This window comes from Clarias gariepinus, chromosome 11 (assembly GCF_024256425.1).
Source record: "Clarias gariepinus isolate MV-2021 ecotype Netherlands chromosome 11, CGAR_prim_01v2, whole genome shotgun sequence".
In the NCBI taxonomy this organism is placed as follows: Eukaryota; Metazoa; Chordata; class Actinopteri; order Siluriformes; family Clariidae; genus Clarias; species Clarias gariepinus.
In genome coordinates, this window is record NC_071110.1 from 338,663 (window position 1) to 360,000 (window position 21,338).

Here is a 21,338-nt window from a genome sequence, read left to right on the forward strand (position 1 = left end):
ATGAACATCAATTAACATCAAGTGTTATGCTGAACTGCCAGCCTTCTAACACACAGTATGAGTTCAGATCAATCCCTGCTATTCGTTATCACCCAGATAAGGATGGGTTCCCTGTTGAGTCTGGTTCCTCTCAAGGTTTCTTCCTATCACCATCTAAGAAAGTTTTTCCTTGCCACTGTCACCCGCAACTTGATCACCAGGACGATCTGCTCCTCTTGATTCATGCACTTACATTTCATATAGACTTAAATAATTATTTTAATTGTGTAAAGCTGCTTTGCGACAATGACAATTGTTAAAAGCATAATACAAATAAAATTGAATTGAATTGAATTGAATTGATACATGATACCCGGTGCTCATAAACCAAGACAATGCTCGTTTTTCAAGTTTATTAAAAATCTTTGCTCGTCTTGCGGAACACTCACAAACTGCGTTACTCATAATGTATGTTTACTCATAATATGTTTTACACTATAATATTTTTAAAACATTTAGTTAATGATGGAGAACAGGTGAGTTTGATTATAAATTCTGAGCAGTGAACTCTTGCTGGTGTAAGGATTCAGTGTAGATGTCTAGTTTAATGTTTGGAGTTTGCTGTGATTCAGCCGGTTCTTTGCTCACCGGACCGTCCGTGGATTTAGATTTTCTTCCACAAATATTTGAAAGAGCTCATCATAGTGTATAAAAAATGCTATTTATTTAATTAGCTTTAATTTCATTTATTAATTATGCTGGATTGTTATGGATAAAATTCTACATTTACACTGTATATATGTATCTAAAATGTAAAATTAGTAATTACTAAGTAACTTAAAAACTACAAATCTGATCATGACAAAAAGCTGCAGTTTGGAAGAATATATATATATTTTTTTACTTTATTTTTATAAACTTCAACACAACAACAAACAAACAACACCCCTTCATGGGTACAAACATAAATATTTTTTCCAAAGTATAACACAAAAAGTGAGAAATAAATTGAATAAATTTCAGCCTGGTCAACTGGTTACAAAATAAGCAAATAATTGTAAGCATGTATATGAGAATATTCGTGGTCGTACATTCATAGACATGGTAGTTATTTCTGTAGGAGTATTACCAAGCAGCTATTGATCCTATATCATTACATATATTTACAATAGAATGTGCACATATTCCACTTTGGTATTTATCTGACTTCTCTCTGTTTTGATATATAGATTGTCCATTTTCTTGGACAATGTCTCTTCTTGCAGTCTCAGTCTGAATGTTAATCTTTCCATCTTGTAACTTTCTGTAACTATTAGTTCCCACTGAGTTCTTGTTGGGGGAGGCTGCTGCAGCCATAGACGAGTGATATGAATATTTATTCATATTATTAATTGAATCAGGTATATTGCCAAGAAATAAAAATATAAGCTGTTTTTTTTATTTACCTATTTTCCCTGTAATTGGGTTTTTAATATTTTTTACTATGTTTTTTTGTTCTAAAAGTTTCATGGCTTTAGGCCCGGCTTCACAGAATCTTTGTTTAGTAAATTTGGCCTGTTTTTCCACATCGTCTTCATATATTTTATTAATTTTATCTCTTACCATCTTTATTTGATTCAGCAGATTTGAGTTATTATTCTGTCTATGCTCATCTTCTAATTTTTTTTCTTGTAGTTCTTGTAACTTCTTCTGTTTAGCCTTTTTCCGCATGGAAGTCAATAGGATAATTTTCCCCCTTCAACTGCCTTAAAGGCGTCCCGTAGCACATGAGGTGAAACCTCTCCATTATCATTGTTCAGGAGGTATTGCTTAAATTCAATTTTCAGTTCCTCCTGTACTGTTGTATCATTTAATATTCCTGTGTTTAAACGCCAGATTCTGTTTTTTGGCATGCTATCTAAACCTAATTTTAAATAAACACCAGCATGATCTGATATATCTCTCATGCCAATACTACAATCTTTAACTATATGAAGGTCTGATTTAAATATTAAGAAGTAATCAATCCGGGAATAAACTAAGTGAGGATTTGAATAATATGTATACTGTTTACCTTTAGGCTTTAACTCTCTCCAGATGTCAATTAGGCCTAACTCTTTCCTTATTTTCCGCACCATAGAGGCCTCTGAGGTTACTATCTTTGTTCTTTTTATGCTAGACAGGTCCAGTTTAGGTTGGAGATGGATATTCAAGTCTCCTCCACATATTAAAGTACCGTTTGTTTCTGAGGCTATCAACTGAAATATTTTTTTAAAGAATTGTTTCCCAGTGCCAGGGGGAGCAGACATTAAATAAAGTAACCATTTTTTGATCTAATTTTCCTTTTACCAATATGAATCTTCCTCCCTTGTCTCTTAGTTCAGACATGTACTCAAAGGTTTGTAAATTAGGTATCAAAATAGCTACCCCTCGTTTTCTACCAGTCTGATGTAATGAAAAGTAACAGTTTTTAAAACCTAATGTTTTTAATTTTTCATGCTCCAAATCCGAAAAATGTGTCTACTGCCAAAATATGATGTTTGTTTTCTCTCTTAATTTTTGCTATGGCCTTGCTCCTTTTTACCACGTTATGCAACCCGTTGACATTAAGAGTCATTATCTTATATTCCTGATATGTCTTAAACATAGTTTTATGTATTGACTAAAGGTACCCATGAGAGTCAGAACAATGTAATTTAAAACCAAAACAACTGCTAAACTATTTAAAACAGAAAACAAAATCTTTCCGAAGTTCCAAACAAGGATTTCCACCTTGAGGGTTTTACAATTATAACCCTTTCAACTGAGGATAAATCCTCACTTTTAGTGACGGCCTCTTAGCTCGTGATATAAACAAAAGTCCCTCTCCTAGACAACCACGAAAAAGTTCTGAATTATTTAGTCCCCTTACGTCAATGTATATGATCTTATACAGTAAGCGGAGGGGGTTATTCATGTCGGGGCTAGAGGTTTATAATCATGAGTGGCGATTTGAGAAATGAATGAAAATGGATGATCTTAAATACTAGACTTTAAATGTTAAGGTGAACATATTAACATCCTGGCTTTCACATATTTTGCTGCCAGAACTTTAAAGGATATATACACTTAGTACTTCTCCATTAGTTCTAGTCACGCAGTCCTTCTTCAAGCCGGGAATGTGCTGATAACTCCTAAATTTTTCACGTTTTTGTGACTGAAGATTCTGCTGGCGTTTACTCCTTGCTGACGTTTCTTTTTCCCATCGCAGACTCTGCCAAACGGACGGCTGGGCTGTCCGGTGTGATTCCTTCCTTCTTCAGGTCTCTAGAAGCCTCTGTCGCGCTGTTGTAAACCTTGATCCCGCTGTCGAGGAACACTTTCAGCTTCGCTGGGTATGGTGTTTGGAAGCGTATTTGCTTGGCCTTAAAGGGGTCATACGGGCCTACATGCACTTTTTTAAGCTGTTTGGACTGAACTGTGTGTTAGGAGAGTGCGTACACAACCACTCTACGATGATAAAGAGCCGCCCAGTGGTTTTCTTTTCATTTATTACAGTAACATCCCCCTTCTGAAATCAGGCCAATTGCAAATGCCTGTCAATGTGACGCCACACCACAAGAGGCCGCTCCTACACAAGTTGATTGACACTGGTGTTTTAGCAAAGACCCGCCCCGAGTGAGAAGAAGCTGTCGGCCATTGTTTTTCGCCGCTGGAGCAAAATGGCGCCTAAGCGAGTGTTGTGTACAGTTGTTGGGTGTAATAGCGAACACAGCAGTCGTCATTCACTACCTAGGGTTAGTGACCTAGGGTACCTACCTAGGGTTAAGTATCTGAGCCACTGAGGACGCAGTGGCTGAATTTAGTTTTTGAAGCTAACGTCCCCGCTGATTTACCTAAATGCGTTCATGTTTGTGATAATCATTTTTCACCAGACTGCTTTATAAACGCGGGTCAATATAAAGCAGGTTTTACTAGGAAGCTGCTCCTAAAAAATGGATCTGTACTAACGCTTCGTGTTCCTGCTTCATCTTCACCAGGCTCGGTGAGTGTGATTCCTTTTATTATGAGTCTTTGCAGATCGCCTTTTCTAATAATCACGATGAATGCGGAGTGTAGGTTAACTTACACTCTTATAGAACACTCTAAAAAATGATTCTGTGGCCTTGTAAATTTCACAGTTATAAAAAAAGTTATGTTACCTTAATAAAATCTCTAAAAGTCACATACATGATTGTTTGAGTTAGACAAATCAAAATAAATGCCTAAAAAAACAACTATTAATTTTGTCTTAAATTTACACTATAATTTAAGTTTACTTCACTAGTAAAAATCAGTATTTGACTAACTTAGTTATATTTTTAACATGCACTTAATATTTTTTGATACATTTCAATCAAAATATCTGTTAATGGAGTAATTGTACTGATTAGTTTCAAGAACTACAATTATAAATTATTCCAACTCAATATTCTTTATTTTTAACAACAAAAACTTAAATAATTGAGTAAATTGCCCTGTGCAAGTGCTCATGGGAAGTCTGGTGTAACGTCAGAGACAAGAAGGCTGTGAGGATGTGAGAATGGACATGAAGCACCTGGAACATTCTGGAACATTCCTTACAAATCCTGGTGAGTAAACAGCTAACACAAGTTACTGTAATAATGACTCTGTCTGCCTGCACACACAACTTTATAGTGTGTGAGTTACTGTTCTGAATCCTGTCACAGCCGAGCTACAGAGCTAACGATAGCTAGCAACAGGCCAGTCCTGGGGTTCAGTGTGATTTAGCTTGTTTGTTCCAACCACCGAACTGCTCAGCTAAAGCGTGTTTAATACAGACACTTAAACTCTGGTGTAAAAGGAGAGATTTAACACCGAGCAGCAGCGCGTGCATGTCCCGGTTTCCTCCGGGTTTCTCGGTGTAACCGGCGGCGGTTGTGCCGCAATATTTGAATTTCTCCCGCCAAATGCGGTGATTTTGCGCAGCCAACCGCCACTGTGGAGAGGATATAAAACTAACATGTTCAAATACAGTAATTCCCGCATGTGTAACATTACACACCTCACACACTGAACCGCGAGTCTGCTCGGTCACTCCGACACTTTAAGGAGGAAACGTGGACCAAATCCGGTTTAAACAGCAGAAATGAGGTGCAGTGTCCGGGTTCTGGTACTGTTTTATCCGTTACTGTATATGAGTATTTTTAACATGATTAAACACTGAGCACGCAGCGGCAAATGTTATAAAATAAATGTGCTAAGTACTGTACTAATAACTAAAGCTATGAAATATAAAGATTTAGTGAAAATACAACATTTCTCTCAGAATTAGAATTGAGAGAAAGTAATGTATGTTCTGATATGTAAGTAAAAAAAACTAAAACTGATTGATTTTGTGTGTTTGTGTGAAACATGTTATATATTTTCTATATCTCTTTCACAGCACCAACACCACTAATGAAGAGAAGTTGAATGGAGATAAAACAGGAGGTAAATGTCAACTTTTTAAATGTTACAGAAGTATTAAATGTGTAACCATTGAATAAAAGATATAAACAGTGTTGCCAGATCTTGCGAGATAAATAAGCAACCAGGCCTGTGAAAACAAGCCCAAAACAAGCGACTTTTTCTACGGAGTCCCCCTAGGTTCAGGAAAGAGAAAAATAAATAAACTGTGTGCAGTTTTACAATCCGTGGGGACGGATTTTAAACTGTGGATACAGATTCAATACAGTAGTTTATTTATTTTTCTCCCCCCTGACCTTCAGGACAATGACCACAAGAGGGAGTTAAACCACGTTTTAACATTATTCAACATTAGAAAACTTCATTAGACAACTTCAACATTTGAAAAACATTAGAAAAATGTGCACACACAAATAAATATTCAATTCAATTTTTCAATTCAGTTTTATTTGTATAGCGCTTTTAGCAATTTTCATTGCCGCAAAGCAGCTTTACATAGTCAAAAGAATCATACTGAATCCACAAATTCTTTATTTATTATTGCAGGGACTGCAGAAGATCCCATTTTTAAATAACTATAACCCAAAAACAGAAGACTCATAACACTTCAGCCTCATATATATGAAGAATAACAGAATAACACCATTATCTTTCAAGTTGCTTCAGGTACCAAGGTGCAAATTAAACATATTTAACAACATAACAATTGTGTATGGAATGGCACACGCACTTGAGCAGCTGGAGATTAGGGTTTTTCTGGAGAAGGTGAGTGTACACTGAATTCCTCTTCCCTACCATGACACTGCAGCCATCTGTACCTAATCCAATGCACTTTTTGATGTCCAGTCCAATACTCTGTAGAAAACGGGTCAGAGTGGAGGCAATAGCCTCTGCTTTTTCACCCTCCAAGTTTATTAAACCCAAAAAGGTGGACACAATTTTGTTCAGTGTCATACTGAAATAGCGGATTACCACACAGAGTTGCTTGACAGATGAAATGTCTGTGCTTTCATCAATAACAAGGGAGTATTCAGCACCTCCAATATCCCTCTGAAGGTCTTTAAACATACACGGAGCAATGGCATGGTTAATTAATGCCGTGCATTTTGTCCGGTGCATTTTGATGTCTTTGTCACAAGTTGAGCACATTAACTCCCCAAGGTGATCGACTGATTTAATGGATGTGTGACAAGCTACATAGGTGGCTACCTTCAGCTCGGCTCTCTGTCTCGATTCGTTCTGTTTGGAGACCGCAAACCCAATGTCCGTAAGCCTCATTGAGGAGAACGGTGCTGCATTTTTTTTATGTTTGTCTGTGCTTGCATGTTGTACGAGGTCCGCGTGGTGTGCACGTATTTCACACTTACATACTCTGCACAGTGCTTTTGAGTCATCCCCCGCGACGGGTTGAATCCATTCTTTTACTCCTTTCTCTTTCTCCCAGTCTTTGTTATATCTCTTGCCGTATTTCGCCCACTTTGTCCCGGGCATTTGTTCCTCCAAAAAAACTATCTTACAATCCAGTCAGTCACCATCAGTCACAACTCGCGCGCATTCATTTAAACGTCACTCACTCACTGACGTTTTCCTAACCAGAAAAAAACAGATTGCCCTGCCCTGCCTATGATTGGCTAGTACTCGTTGCCATCTGGGTCAGAGCCAATTAGAAGCAGGATGTGGGTGGGAAAAAACTGCTGTCTCCTGTGTGTATGGGGAAAGGGGAGGGACAGAGGGAACAGTCTACAAACTCCTACGTTTAAATCGTTTATATCTGTCTATGGTTTAAATAACATATAGAAAATATCTGCTTGACAACTTATTATGGAGCTGGGATCAAGCCCAAATAAGCAACTACACTTTAGAAACAAGCCCAAAAAAACGCGACCCGCGACTATCAATATTTGTAAGCGACTTTACAAAAAACCAAGCCCAAAGTCGCTTATAATAAGCGGACTTGGCAACACTGGATATAAATTAAAACAAGGCTTGAAATATTTCACTTTACCTATAATAAGTCTAGACTATACAAGTTTTCCACTCAAGTATACTAGATTTTCTATTAAACAAAGTAAAAAATTGATATTGTTGATAGTCATGCATGAATAAAGTTGGGTATCATTTTTATACAAGGGACAAAAACATGTACAAGGGACGTTCAAGTCAAAGCGGGACCATTGATTGTGCAGAATAACAGAACACCCCCTTTATTTCTCTCTCTATATATTTTTTCTTTATGTATGAGGTTGTGCATTGTTCTGTAAGAGCAAAATGCCTTTGGTGATCAAAGCAGTCCGTTTTGTGTAAAAAGCATTCCACTGGAATGTTCACTGGAATTTTACCAGCAATGGGCTACGTAAAATCAAATCAGTTTTACGTCTTCGTTTTAGAGAATTTTCATCACAAGTCCCACTTTGACTTAAACACCACTCGTAGATCAGTGTGATGATGTATATTAGTCCAAAAAGTATGTATTTGAACGGAAGTACTATTTTACTAGTCTGGTAGACTTTATATTAACAGTCACACTTGTACTTACTTGTATACTATTGTTCCTTTTTTAGGTGCCAGCATTATGGGATGGCGGTGTAAACTGTGTGCATTTGTCGCAACATCAAAAGGAATTTCGATCATTATGGAGTGAATGGCAGAAGTATTGTTTCTGAGACTGTTTACTAATAAGATAAATCCAGCTCTCTGTTTATGATCTTGTTACATGTCATTTGCATGTGAACCAGGTTGAGTTTAGACTTCATGTCTTGTCAAATTTGGCAAATAAATGTTTCATTAAAAATGGTAATGTGTGTATTGTTTTTTTTCTTTTTTCATTCAGTTAAAATATTAAGTAAATGTAGCACATTTGTTTGTTAAATAATAGTAAAATTTTCAGTATCTTCTACCTTCCATTTCAATTATATCTACTCAATTATTTTACTCATATTCACTTTGCGTTAACTTCTGATTTTCATTACATTTACTTAATTTTGTACATCATTGTCTACTTAATTTTTTTTACTGACTTGTACTCAACTCATGAAGTATATTTTACATGATTTTTATATTTTTTTTATATTTACTCAATATTTTTAAGTGTAAAAATGTTTCACCAAAAAAATTACAGCACAGTTTTATTTTTTAGAGTGAACATGGTTATGGCTTCTTCTCTATGTACATCCGTCTCTATATAATCTCTAATCGCCCGTTTATAATAAACAATGCATTAAGGTGATTGTCTAGTTGCAAACTGTGTACGTAGTCGGAAAACTATATTATGCTTACCTTTGTTACGTTAGATGGTTTATAACGATGTCTGTCGAAGATTAAGAAGTCATGTAAACACATCAGTAAACACATCGCGTCCGTATCTCTCTCGGTAAGTTTCTCCTGTTTTTGTTGTTGTTGCTCGCGGCAGCGTAACAGCCCGTTAATTCATGCCCATGCAGTGATGAGAAAGACAAATCGAGTCGATGCATGTCCATTCTTTTAATTTCTGCGTTGTCAGGCGATATTACAAACTTCCGCGTAGGTTCCGTACTTAAATCAAACCAAAAACGACTGAAGAAAACAGGCTCAGGCTCTATAATCCAGCGTTTTTCAGTTTGGACTGCATTACCCACAAAGCACTGCATTGTGGGCAATGCTTTGTGGGTAATGCAGTCCAAAGCATTGCCCGCACTGGACTACACTTCCGTGGCTATACCCCACGTGTGTTGTGAAGACAAGCCCCACAGAACTGGGGGGGGCGGGCTCAGCAGAGATCATAAGCATTTAAAGGAACATGCACTGAAATAGGATGCTGAGAACAGAGCTAGTTTTTACCAGTTAAAAGTAGTGGTTTTTTTTACACAACCATTGAGAATTTTTAATTAAATATATTACAAACTTTTCATTAGGACCCTTCTTCTTCTTTGTCTTTCGGCTGTTCCCTTTCAGGGGTCGCCACAGCGAATCAACTGCCTCCATCTAACCCTATCCTCTGCATCCTCTTCTCTCACCCCAACTAACTTCATGTCCTCTCTCACTGCATCCATAAATCTCCTCTTTGGTCTTCCTCTAGACCTCCTGCCTGGCAGTTCCAACCTCAGCATCCTTCTACCGATATATTCACCATCTCTCCTCTGAACATGTCCAAACCACCTCAATCTGGCCTCTCTGACTTTATCTCCAAAACATCTAACGTGGGTTGTCCCTCTGATGAACTCATTCTTAATCCTATCCATCCTTGTCACTCCCAAAGAGAACCTTAACATCTTCAGCTCTGCTCCCTCCAACTCTGCCTCCTGTCTTTTCTTCATCGCCACTGTCTCTAAGCCGTAGAGCATCGCTGGTCTCACCACTGTCCTGTACACCTTTCCTTTCATTCTCGCTGATACTCTTATCGCACAACACACCTGACACTTTTCTCCACCCATTCCAACCTGCCTGTACCCGCCTCTTTACCTCCTTTCCACACTCTCCGTTGCTCTGGACCGTTGACCCCAAGTACTTAAAATCCTGCACCTTCTTTACCTCTGCTCCCTGTAGCCTCACCGATCCTCCTGGGTCCCTCTCATTCACACACATGTATTCCGTCTTGCTGCGACTAACCTTCATTCCTCTGCTTTCCAGAGCATACCTCCACCTCTCAAAATTTTCCTCCACCTGTTCCCTGCTCTCGCTACAGAGCACAATGTCATCTGCAAACATCATAGGACCCTAAAGATCATATTAACATTTAATGAAAATTGTTTCTGTATGATCCCTTTAAGAGCTCTCTTTATTACCGCGTATTCCCTGGGGCGCTGAAGAATTTCTGTCGCGTAGTCGTGGTAAAAAAAAATTCTCTGGCCCTGGTAGCGTAACTCTTTCTTGTTCCATGCAGCTTAAAGTACCATTTCCTTGACACGATATTCGAGAAAGCAGATCACCAATGATCTAGGCTGTACTTCTTGACTGGGCTTTGGAATAAGAGCTCTATGAGCTTTCTGTATCTGTAGGTCTACAGGACCGTTTAACTCGGACTTAATAAATTCAGCAACGAATTCCATCACATTGCTTCCCTCGCATTCTTCTGGCATCCCATAGATGCGTAGATTACTGCGTCGGTAGCGGCCTTCCAGGTCAGATAACTTAGCTTGCAAGTTCTCTTGCACTTTCAGAGTGTTGCCGACCCCGTCTCTCACATCCACGGCCCACTCTTCCAGATCTGCGATTCTCTTTTCCATCTCACTTACTCTTTCCGATGTTGATTGCTGGGTTTTCGTCACTTCGCTCATCTTTCGATTGATTTCTTCTTTAAATTCTGTCAGGTCGTTTCTGATGTCCTCCCTTATTTTCTGACGAAAGTCAGTCATGTCATCTTTGAGATCAGAGCGTAGTGCAGAAATCTGACTGTGAATTGCCGATATACTCTCTTGTATCGTCGCAGTAATTTGCGAAGACCTATTAGCATCGCCATCTTGATCTCTCTCATTTGTCTGTCCTTGTTGTTCACCATCTTCGTCAGCTTTACCATCTTTTTCGGGTTTCAGAATCGACTTTCCCCACCTTTTCATATGCTTCTCCCCCTTGAGTTGCTCCATTTATAATTTGTTTAACCCAAAAGGAATTTAGTAAGTCCATAAATGCGAGGGCTAAAGTGTCGTTAGCATCATCTACATGAATGTTAAAGTCTCCTACTATTAACACTTTGTCAGAGTTAACCAATAGGTCTGATAGCAGATGTCCAAATTCTTAAAGAAAATCGGCATATGGCCCTGGGGGTCTGTACACGGTGGCCAGAGTAAAATATAGCGCGGGTTTATTATGTATTTCATTAAGTGCAACATTAATGATGAGCACTTCAAATGAGTTAAACCTGGGCCTTAATTTCTGAGTAACAGTGAGTACATTCAATTCAATTTTATTTGTAGCTTTACACAATCAAAAGAATTATTTAAGTTTGTATGAAATGTGAATGTGTATGAATCAAAATGGTCAGTTTGTCCCTGGTGAGCAAGCCGAGGGCGACAGTGGCAAGGAAAAACTCCCTGAGATGGTAATAGGAAGAAACCTGGAGAAGAACCAAACTCAACAGGGAACCCATCCTCATCTGGGTGAAACAGAAAGCAGTAAATGATCTGCATTTATACAGTGTGTAGGGTGGGAGGCAGTTCAGCTATAATAGCTGATGTTAATTGATGTTAATATGGAGTCCAGGTAGTTATTGAAGACCCAGGTAGACTTGTAAGAAGTTCCAGTCATGAACTATTGAACTGTCAAGTCCCCATAGAAACAGCTGCCAACACCAGTCAAGGCCAGAACCGTCTTCTAGGTAGAGAGAATCATCACCAGACACCAGACGCATCCCAGAGAGACACACGGGGCATCCATGTGACGAGATCTTCAGCCAGAAGCGGGGCACCAGGATGGGTCAGACAGGTCCGGAGGGCAGAGGGAGTCTGGATCACTGGCAGCTCAGGAACGACATGTGTAGCTCGACAGAGAGAGAGAAAGAGTGAAAGGGGGAGACAGGAGGAGAGAGGAAAGAGAAAGAGGGGGGAAAGAGAAGACGAGGAGAGATGGCAGTTAGGTCTGGTCACAGTCACACAATGTATAATGTGAATGTTTATTAACTGTAGAGTGCAAGCAGAGACTCCGGCAGGACTAACTATGACATCATAACTAAAGGGGAGGAGCCAGAAGGAAACACAGACATGAGGGGGAACTGAGATGTAAAGCAAACAATCACCTCACCGTCAGCAAACCTGAGTGATCAATGAGAGTGAGGAAGACAGCATCCAAACATACCAGTTCACCATAATACTCTACGTCCATGAGTCCCCCAGATCTGCTCCTTTACCTATGGCAAATCTATTTATAAAAATGCTTGGCTAAATAAATAGGTTTTTAGCCTGGACTTAAACACTGAGACTGTGTCTGAGTCCCGAACACTATTTGGAAGACTATTCCATAACTTTGGGGCTTTGTAAGAAAAAGCTCCGCCCCCAGCTGTAGTTTTAATAATACGCGGTACTGACAAGCAGCCTGCATCCTTTGATCGAAGTAGGCGTGGCGGATCGTAAGACACTAGCAGTTCGCTCAGGTACTGCGGCGCGAGACCATTTAATGCTTTATATGTCAAGAGTAGTATTTTAAAATCAATGCGAAGTTTCACAGGGAGCCAATGGAGTGAAGATAAGATAGGGGTGATGTGCTCATATCTTCTGGTTCTGGTGAGGACTCTCGCTGCTGCATTCTGGACTAGCTGAAGCTTATTTATGCATCTAGCTGAACAACCAGACAGTAAGGCATTACAGTAATCCAACCTAGAGGTGATAAAAGCATGAACTAGTTTTTCTGCATCATTTAGTGACAATAAATTTTGTCAAAGAAAGTACATCATTGTAGATAGTGGCGACACCACCACCGCGACCAGTTAGAAGGGGCTCGTGCTTATAGAAATATCCTGACGGAGTAGACTCATTCAGACCAATGTATTCATTTGGTTTAAGCCAGGTTTCGGTGAGGCAGAGTGCATCAAGGCAATAATCCGAGATAATTTCATTAACAATAAGTGCTTTAGGCGCAAGGGATCTAATGTTGAGAAACCAAACTTTAGAGGTAGATTTCGATTACTTATTTGTCCTTTTTCTGGTTTAATGGTTACCAGATTGTTTTGGGCGGATTTAACGAATTTATTCTTTTTTCTTACTATTCGGGAAACAGAAACAGTTTTTATAGGACAAGCTATGTGTGTGCGTTTATCAGTATGGCGGGTTGTGATGTGGCTGATATCTAAGGTATGACATACCGCCAGTCAGATGGTTCGAAGGGTCCTGGAGAGAGTGTGTGTGTGTGTGTTAACGTCAGCCCTAATATCAGTGTGTGTGTGTGTATGAGGGGCATGTGTAAGTTGTCACAGGTGTGTGTGTGTGTGTACAATGCTGGTGCCTTTGCTTATGCAGTGTGTGAAGTAAATGTTCACTGTAAGTAATCCACACACTCATTTTAAATAAAATCCCACTCCACAGACTGACCCTGACCTGACCTTGGCCCTGGTCTGTCTGTACCTAAAGCAATTTTGAGGAAAACAAACAACACTTCTGTATTTTTGTACAATAAGCTGAATTATGGATTAAAGGAGCTTCTACTGATGAAATGATCAGGAGGAACCTGTCCCCATGTCGCCCCCTGCTGGGGAAATGACAAAACTAACTTCCCCTGTCAAAAGTTCTTTTCCATTAGATTTATTATTTCCATTAGACATTTAATTATAGTAATAATGTTAAATGAAGAGAGTAATAAACTGATTATTTTAGCACTATATGTGCAGCTGTATGTGTTCATGGGTTATAAAATCTCCTGACTGTTTGATTTATTACAGTAATGTTGGTGAATTTACACATTATAATATAATCACATTTATAATCTCTTATTTATTTTCATTTCTAATTCTAATCTATTAAATGTTTTCAAACACAGGGCCTGAGATATAACCCAGTCTCAATCATAGTTAAATAAAAATTTAATTCTATAAACTTATACAAACTCCTAGTCTGTGGTGATTAACAGATTGGAGGCGAAGTCTCGCGATAACTCAGAGTCCAGCTGTAATATCGCGAGAACTGGAATCTTCCATCTTGCCACGTTCCAGAGCATGCAGTGGGCGGGGTTTAACCTGCGGCTATCCAGACGATTGAATCAAGACAGGCGCATGCGCACGGGGATTGGCTGGTCTTTCTCCTCCGCCCCGCCCACAGCTGCATTCCGCGCGGATGATTGGTGGAGTCAGGAGTCACTTAGACCCACTGGTCGGGTTGCTATGAGGCGGTAGTGTGTGTGTGTGAGAGTGAGATTTCTGCTAGAGGAACTTTACAGAGACATTAAACTGTGAGTGTAACGGAGAGGGACAGCACGAGGACACGACATGGCCGCGAAGAGAAACACCCGAGGACCAGCGAGGAAAGGTGTGTGTGTGTGTGTGTGAGAGAGAGAGAGAGAGAGAGAGGAGTGTGTGTGTGTGTGTGTGTGTGTGTGTGTGTGCGCGCGCGCTCGAGTCCCTCAGAAACATCTGATCAGATCCACAGAAACCAGTGAGTTAATGAGTGTAGAAATGATTCGTGTTTATATCACACAGGGGGTTATAGTGTGTGTGTGTGTGTGTGTGTGTGTGTGTTAGGGTCATAATACCTTTAACTGTAATAAAGGGGTGTGTGTGTGTGTGTGTGTGTGTGTGTTAGGGTCATAATACCTTTAACTGTAATAAAGGTGTGTGTGTGTGTTTATTCAGTCTGTGTAATCTCCATTTTGTGTGTGTGTGTGTGTGAGAGAGAGAGCAGGGTTCAGGGTCTGATGAAGGTACACGTGGCTTTAGCTCTCAGACCCTCCTGTGTGTCTTCAGGTTTTATAACACACTGCTGTTCAGGAGATATGAAACACACACACACACACACACACACACACACACACTTCTGTCCAGGGCAAAAAATAAAGAACAAGATTATATCAATTTTTCTTTCAGTCGCCTTTAGTTTTGATCACACACACACACACTGACCTCGTCATCCTGGAACCTTCATGTTCATTTAATGTAGATGTTCATGATGTTCTCTGTTGGTTTGTACTGAAGTGTGTGCTGGTGAATTCTTCCTTCATATATTGGATGACATGGTTTGGGGTCAGAGGTCAGCAGTGATGCGCCCCCTAGAGGTGAGGGGATTAACCTTCTGGTCACTGATGAATCACCAGACTTTCCATATCAGTGGGTGGAGTATGTGAAGAATGGTGTGTATGTGGAGAATGGTGTGTATGTGGAGTGTGTGGGTGGAGTATGTGGAGTGTGTGGGTGGAGTATGTGGAGTGTGTGGGTGGAGTATGTGGAGTGTGTGGGTGGAGTATGTGGAGTGTGTGGGTGGAGTATGTGGAGTGTGTGGGTGGAGTATGTGGAGTGTGGTGTGGGAGGAGTGTGGTGTGGGAGGAGTGTGGTGTGGGAGGAGTGTGGTGTGGGAGGAGTGTGGTGTGGGAGGAGTATGTGGAGTGTGGGTGGAGTATGTGGAGTGTGGGTGGAGTATGTGGAGTGTGGGTGGAGTATGTGGAGTGTGGGTGGAGTATGTGGAGTGTGGGTGGAGTATGTGGAGTGTGGTGTGGGAGGAGTGTGGTGTGGGAGGAGTGTGGTGTGGGAGGAGTATGGTGTGGGAGGAGTATGTGGTGTGGGAGGAGTATGTGGTGTGGGTGGAGTATGGTGTGGGAGGAGTATGTGGTGTGGGTGGAGTATGGTGTGGGAGGAGTATGTGGTGTGGGTGGAGTATGAGGAGTATGTGGTGTGGGTGGAGTATGTGGAGTGTGGTGTGGGTGGAGTGGGTGGAGTGTGGTGTGGGTGGAGTATGTGGAGTGTGGTGTGGGTGGAGTATGTGGAGTGTGGTGTGGGTGGAGTATGTGGAGTGTGGTGTGGGTGGAGTATGTGGAGTGTGGTGTGGGTGGAGTATGTGGAGTGTGGTGTGGGTGGAGTATGTGGAGTGTGGTGTGGGTGGAGTATGTGGAGTGTGGTGTGGGTGGAGTATGTGGAGTGTGGTGTGGGTGGAGTATGTGGAGTGTGGTGTGGGTGGAGTATGTGGAGTGTGGTGTGGGTGGAGTATGTGGAGTGTGGTGTGGGTGGAGTATGTGGAGTGTGGTGTGGGTGGAGTATGTGGAGTGTGGTGTGGGTGGAGTATGTGGAGTGTGGTGTGGGTGGAGTGTGGAGTGGGTGGAGTATGTGGAGGGTGGTGTGGGTGGAGTATGTGGTGTGGGTGGAGTATGGGTGGAGGGTGGAGTATGGGTGGAGGGTGGAGTATGGGTGGAGGGTGGAGTATGGGTGGAGGGTGGTGTGGGTGGAGGGTGGTGTGGGTGGAGGGTGGTGTGGGTGGAGGGTGGTGTGGGTGGAGTATGGGTGGTGTGGGTGGAGTGTGGGTGGTGTGGGTGGTGTGGGTGGAGTGGGTGGTGTGGGTGGAGTGTGGGTGGAGTGGGTGGTGTGGGTGGAGTGTGTGGTGAGTGGTGAGTGGGTGGAGTGTGTGGAGTGTGGTGTGGGTGGAGTATGTGGTGGGTGGTGTGGGTGGAGTATGTGGTGTGGGTGGAGTATGGGTGGTGTGGGTGGAGTATGGGTGGCGGAGGGTGTGGGTGGAGTGTGTGGGTACAGTGGTAATTTATCCCTCTAGGTCTAGAGAAGGCGTATGACAGGGTGCCGAGAGAGAAGCTGTGGTGTTGTATGATGAGGAAGTATGTTAGAGTGGTGCAGGACATGTATGAGAGCTGTAAGATGGTGGTGAGATCAGCTGTAGGTGTGACAGAAGAGTTCAAGGTGAAGGTGGGTCTGCATCAAGGATCGGCTCTGAGCCCCTTTTGTTTGCTCTGGTGATGGACAGGATGACAGATGAGGTTAGACAGGAGTCTCCATGGACTATGATGTTTCCAGATGACATTGTGCTTTGTAGCGAGAGCAGGGAACTGGTGGAGGAAAATTTTGAGAGGTGGAGGTATGCTCTGGAAAGCAGAGGAATGAAGGTTAGCCGCAGTAAGACGGAATGCATGTGTGTGAATGAGAGGAACCCCAGAGGAACGGTGAGGATACAGGGAGCAGAGGTAAAGAAGGTGCAGGACTTTAAGTACTTAGGGTCAAAGGTCCAGAGTAGAGTGTGGAAAGGAGGTGAAGAGGCGGGTACAGGCAGGTTGGAATGGGTGGAGAAAAGTGTCAGGTGTGTTGTGCGATAAAAGAGTATCAGCGAGAATGAAAGGAAAAGTGTACAGGACAGTGGTGAGACCAGCGATGCTCTGCGGCTTAGAGACAGTGGCGATGAAGAAAAGACAGGAGGCAGAGTTGGAGGGAGCAGAGCCGAAGATGTTGAGCTTCTCCTTTGGAGTGACAAGGATGGATAGGATCAAGAATGAGTTCATCAGAGGGACAACCCACGTTAGATGTTTTGGAGATAAAGTCAGAGAGGCCAGATTGAGGTGGTTTGGACATGTTCAGAGGAGAGATGGTGAATATATCGGTAGAAGGATGCTGAGGTTGGAACTGCCAGGCAGGAGGTCTAGAGGACGACCAAAGAGGAGATTTATGGATGCAGTGAGAGAGGACATGAAGTTAGTTGGGGTGAGAGAAGAGGATGCAGAGGATAGGGTTAGATGGAGGCAGATGATTCGCTGTGGCGACCCCTGAAAGGGAACAGCCCAAAGACAAAGAAAAAGAATAAATCTGCAGAAAGTTCAGTCACAGGTGAAGGTGGACACTACAGCATAGTGAGGGACATGTGTCTCCGTTAACAGCTTCATACACAACATACAGAGGACACGTTTAGACAAAAGGACACCTGAGTGTTTGACCTCACTGTACACGTACGTGTGTGTGTGTGTGTGTGTGTGTGTGTGATGATCATTCTTTTCTTTCAGTCCCCGATGGACGCTCCAAGGCTGAACACGTGGTAAAATCTTACATGACTCATTCATTCTTCAGAACATAAAACCTGCTGTTACTACACTGGCAGGAGCGGTGCTGCAGGTCAGATCAGTGTGTGTGGGGTGTGTGTGTGTGTGTGTGTGTGTGTGCTGGCAATTTGTTTACATCTGATATAGGATTGTACCTGCGCCTTCGTGTGTGTGTGTCTGCAGTGACTGAATGGGTTTATGTGCATGTTGTGCTGCATGTGTGTATGTGTGTGTTGAATAACTGAGCATGTGGGTGTGTGTTGGGTGTGTGAATGAAAAGAGACGGGGTAGTTCAGTGGTTGAGACGGTGGTTATGATACTGATCAGAAGGTCACAGGTTCAAACCCCAGCACCACCACACTGTTGGGCCCCTGAGTGAGAATGCGATCAGAGATTCAGGAGGGAAGTGAAAGTGACTGGGTCTGGATCCTGAATGTGCCATTGTATTGCTGTGTGTGTGTGTTTGTTTGTGTACAGACATGTTCAAGCATGTTGGGGTGTGTGTGTGTGTGTGTGTGTGTGTTGCACTGAAAGCTTGTGATTTCACCCTGTTACTGACACACACGAGTGTTTTCGCGACTGCCTTGTTCAGTCCTGTTGAAGGTTTGTTTTGTCTTTGGCGCGGGTGGTTTGGGTCGATCAGAACACAGCATTCACACTCCAGTGTGAGTGACCAGAACAGCCACAAAGACGCCCGCTACCTAAAGTGGGCTTGGTCCGGTCCTAAATGAGCGATGAAGAAAGATAAGTTAGGTCTGGTCTCAGTCACATAATGTATAATGTACTGTATATTTAGTGTAGAGTCCAAGCAGGGACTCCAGCAGGACTAACTATGACATCATAACTAAAAGGGAGGAGCCAGAGGGAAACACAAACATGAGGGGGAACTGAGATTTAAAGCAAACAATCACCTCACCGGCAACAAACCTGAGTGATCAATGAGAGTGAGGAGGACAGCATCTAAACATACCAGTTCACCATAATACTCTACGTCCATGAGTCCCCCAGATCTGCTCCTTTACCTAAGGCTAATCTATTTATAAAAATGCTTGGCTAAACACTGAGACTGTGTCTGAGTCCCGAACATTAATTGGAAGACTATTCCATGTGAGTAAGATAGGGGTGATTGTATAGGGGTGGACTAACTGAAGCTTGTTTATGCACCTAGTTGAACAACCAGACAGTAAGGTATTTCAATCAGCATAACAATAAAAACTGATACCAAGATTACAAATTAAGTTGCCCCGAGGAAGCAAAAAAAAGCAGTGGGCCTAAAACTGAACCCTGTGAAATACCAAACTCCACTTAAGAACATGCAGAATAGAAGGGCGTTCCCTTAATTCCTACTACATTTTCTAATCTGTGAAGGAGAATACTATGATCAATAGTGTCAAAAGTAGGGCTGTAGCTATCGAATGTTTTAGTAATCGACTGTTCTACCAAAAATTTAATTAAGTAATCGGAAAAAAAAACTTTTGCTTAATTAAAGGGCAATGTAAAATATATAAGAGAAACAAGATTAATTGGTTTTCTTTTTATAGTATACTGAGTTCACCCTCGGCTTGTTCATCAGGGACGATCTGATCATTCTGATTCGTACACATTCACATTCCATAGAAACTTAAATAATTTTTTTGATTGTGTAAAGCTGCTTTGCGACAATGACAATTGTTAAAGTGCTATACACAAAACTGAATTGAATAATAAAAAAAACTTTTATTTCTTAAATGCATACAGCATTTTATCAAAAATAAACATTGTCATTATTTACTATACAGGGAAAAGTTTAAAGTTGACTAAGATAAGTTACAGTAAGTGCATTACAGAGCCATACATTCTTATTTTAAAGCCTTTTCTCAGATGCAAAAACAAAAAAAAGGTATTTCAAATGACTAAGGATAAAAAAAACTAAAGCAAATGTTTAAATAATTATACAAAAACGCTAAGTTGTGCAACTTAACTTTCAGAACTAAAAGTTCTCACCTCTTGGCTCTGATATTTCTATCGCTTCTTTCCATTTTGCAGCCCTCAACAGAACGCTCCCTCAAATCAATACACAGCTAACTCTCTGCGTCTCCTTTCGCTTTGTGGGTGACGTAAGCGCTTCTTCATCTGTGTTTAGTGGCGGTTTGCACCCGGAAGCACGCTGTGTCACGCCAAACAAATAATTTACGCATAAACATAACGCAAGCTTTTAACATTAATTAAAAGAAGTTTCGAGGCAGAAGATTTTGCCTCAATCATTTTTTGTAATCGAATTAATTGAGTTACCCGAGGAATCGTTTCAGTCCTAGTCAAAAGCTGCACTGAGGTCGAGAAACTACTTTAACAAGTGCTGTCTCTGTGGATTTCTGAATTTAATTTCTATACAAAGGCAAAATATGAGCCTAACTATGATTGTAATATATAATCAAATATGACCTTCTAGCATTACTGTGTCCCAGTGTTGGGTGTAACGCGTTACAAGGTACTTGGATTACTTTTTTTAAGTAACGAGTGATCGAACGAGTAGTTCCACCATTTAAGTATCAGTTATTTAGTTATTTTTTTCAAAAATCTAATCCGTTATTCTGACAATTTATGTAATCCGTGAGCTGACAGCAGTCATTCCCAATTCGTTTGTGTGAGTATGAAAGTCGCCCCCCCCGTGTTATTCCTGCTGTTATACCCCTATCTCACCTGTGCGGGTTGACTATATGAGGAACGACGCGCGGAAAGATGGAAACCTCATCACAGGCCAAAACTTGCTGTGAATCATGATGAACCGTACTTACGGCCACCGCGAAAAACCGCGTAGGTGAGATAGGGGTATTAGTAGGTGAGATAGAGGTATTAGTAAGTGAGATAGGGGTATTAGTAGGTGAGATAGGGGTATTAGTAGGTGAGATAGGGGTATTAGTAGGTGAGATAGGGGTATTAGTAGGTGTGATGGGGGTATTAGCGGGTAAAATGGGGGTGTTAGCGGGTGAGATAGGGGGATTAGCGGGTGAGATGGGGGGTGTCAGTAGGTGAGATGATAGGGGGTGTCAGTAGGTGAGATGATAGGGGGTGTCAGTAGGTGAGATGATGGGGGGTGTCAGTAGGTGAGATGATGGGGGGTGTCAGTAGGTGAGATGATGGGGGGGTGTCAGTAGGTGAGATGATGGGGGGTGTCAGTAGGTGAGATGATGGGGGGTGTCAGTAGGTGAGATGATGGGGGGGTGTCAGTAGGTGAGTTGGGGGTATTAGTAGTTAACAGATTATGGGCTGAACTTCACTGAGTGATGATGGTAGAATAATTATAAAGGTCTTGACTAAAACAACATGCATGAGGAATCACAAAGGAGTTTCATTTTCTGCAGTGGAAAAGTACTGAACTAGTTACTTTTATCAGAAACTAACGCTGTAATGTAACTGCTGACTTTTTAAAGACAGTAATTTTGTAATGTAATTAGTTAGTTTAAAAGGTACCGTCCCCCAACACTGCTGTGTTCTGATATGAAAAAACACCAGCACGTTTTTATTCTGTGATTCTCCTG

At 41.5% G+C, this 21,338-nt stretch overlaps 1 protein-coding gene and 1 long non-coding RNA gene across 7 annotated transcripts in view; both read left to right on the forward strand.

The window, feature by feature from the left end:
* Positions 1-4,490: 4,490 nt before the first annotated feature.
* On the forward strand, positions 4,491-8,170 carry LOC128532741 (uncharacterized). Its single transcript, XR_008361315.1, has 3 exons — positions 4,491-4,568; positions 5,384-5,430; positions 7,968-8,170. It is a non-coding gene; the product is annotated as an uncharacterized LOC128532741 (long non-coding RNA).
* A 6,015-nt stretch (positions 8,171-14,185) lies between these two features.
* Positions 14,186-21,338, forward strand: part of asph (aspartate beta-hydroxylase) — a 21,634-nt gene continuing 14,481 nt past the window's right edge. For all 6 annotated transcript variants that reach the window (XM_053506843.1, XM_053506844.1, XM_053506846.1 and 3 more), the window contains exon 1: positions 14,186-14,330. In XM_053506843.1, coding sequence (XP_053362818.1) covers positions 14,291-14,330 — 40 coding nt within the window. In that variant the 5' untranslated portion in view covers positions 14,186-14,290. The remainder of the gene's footprint in view (positions 14,331-21,338) is intronic.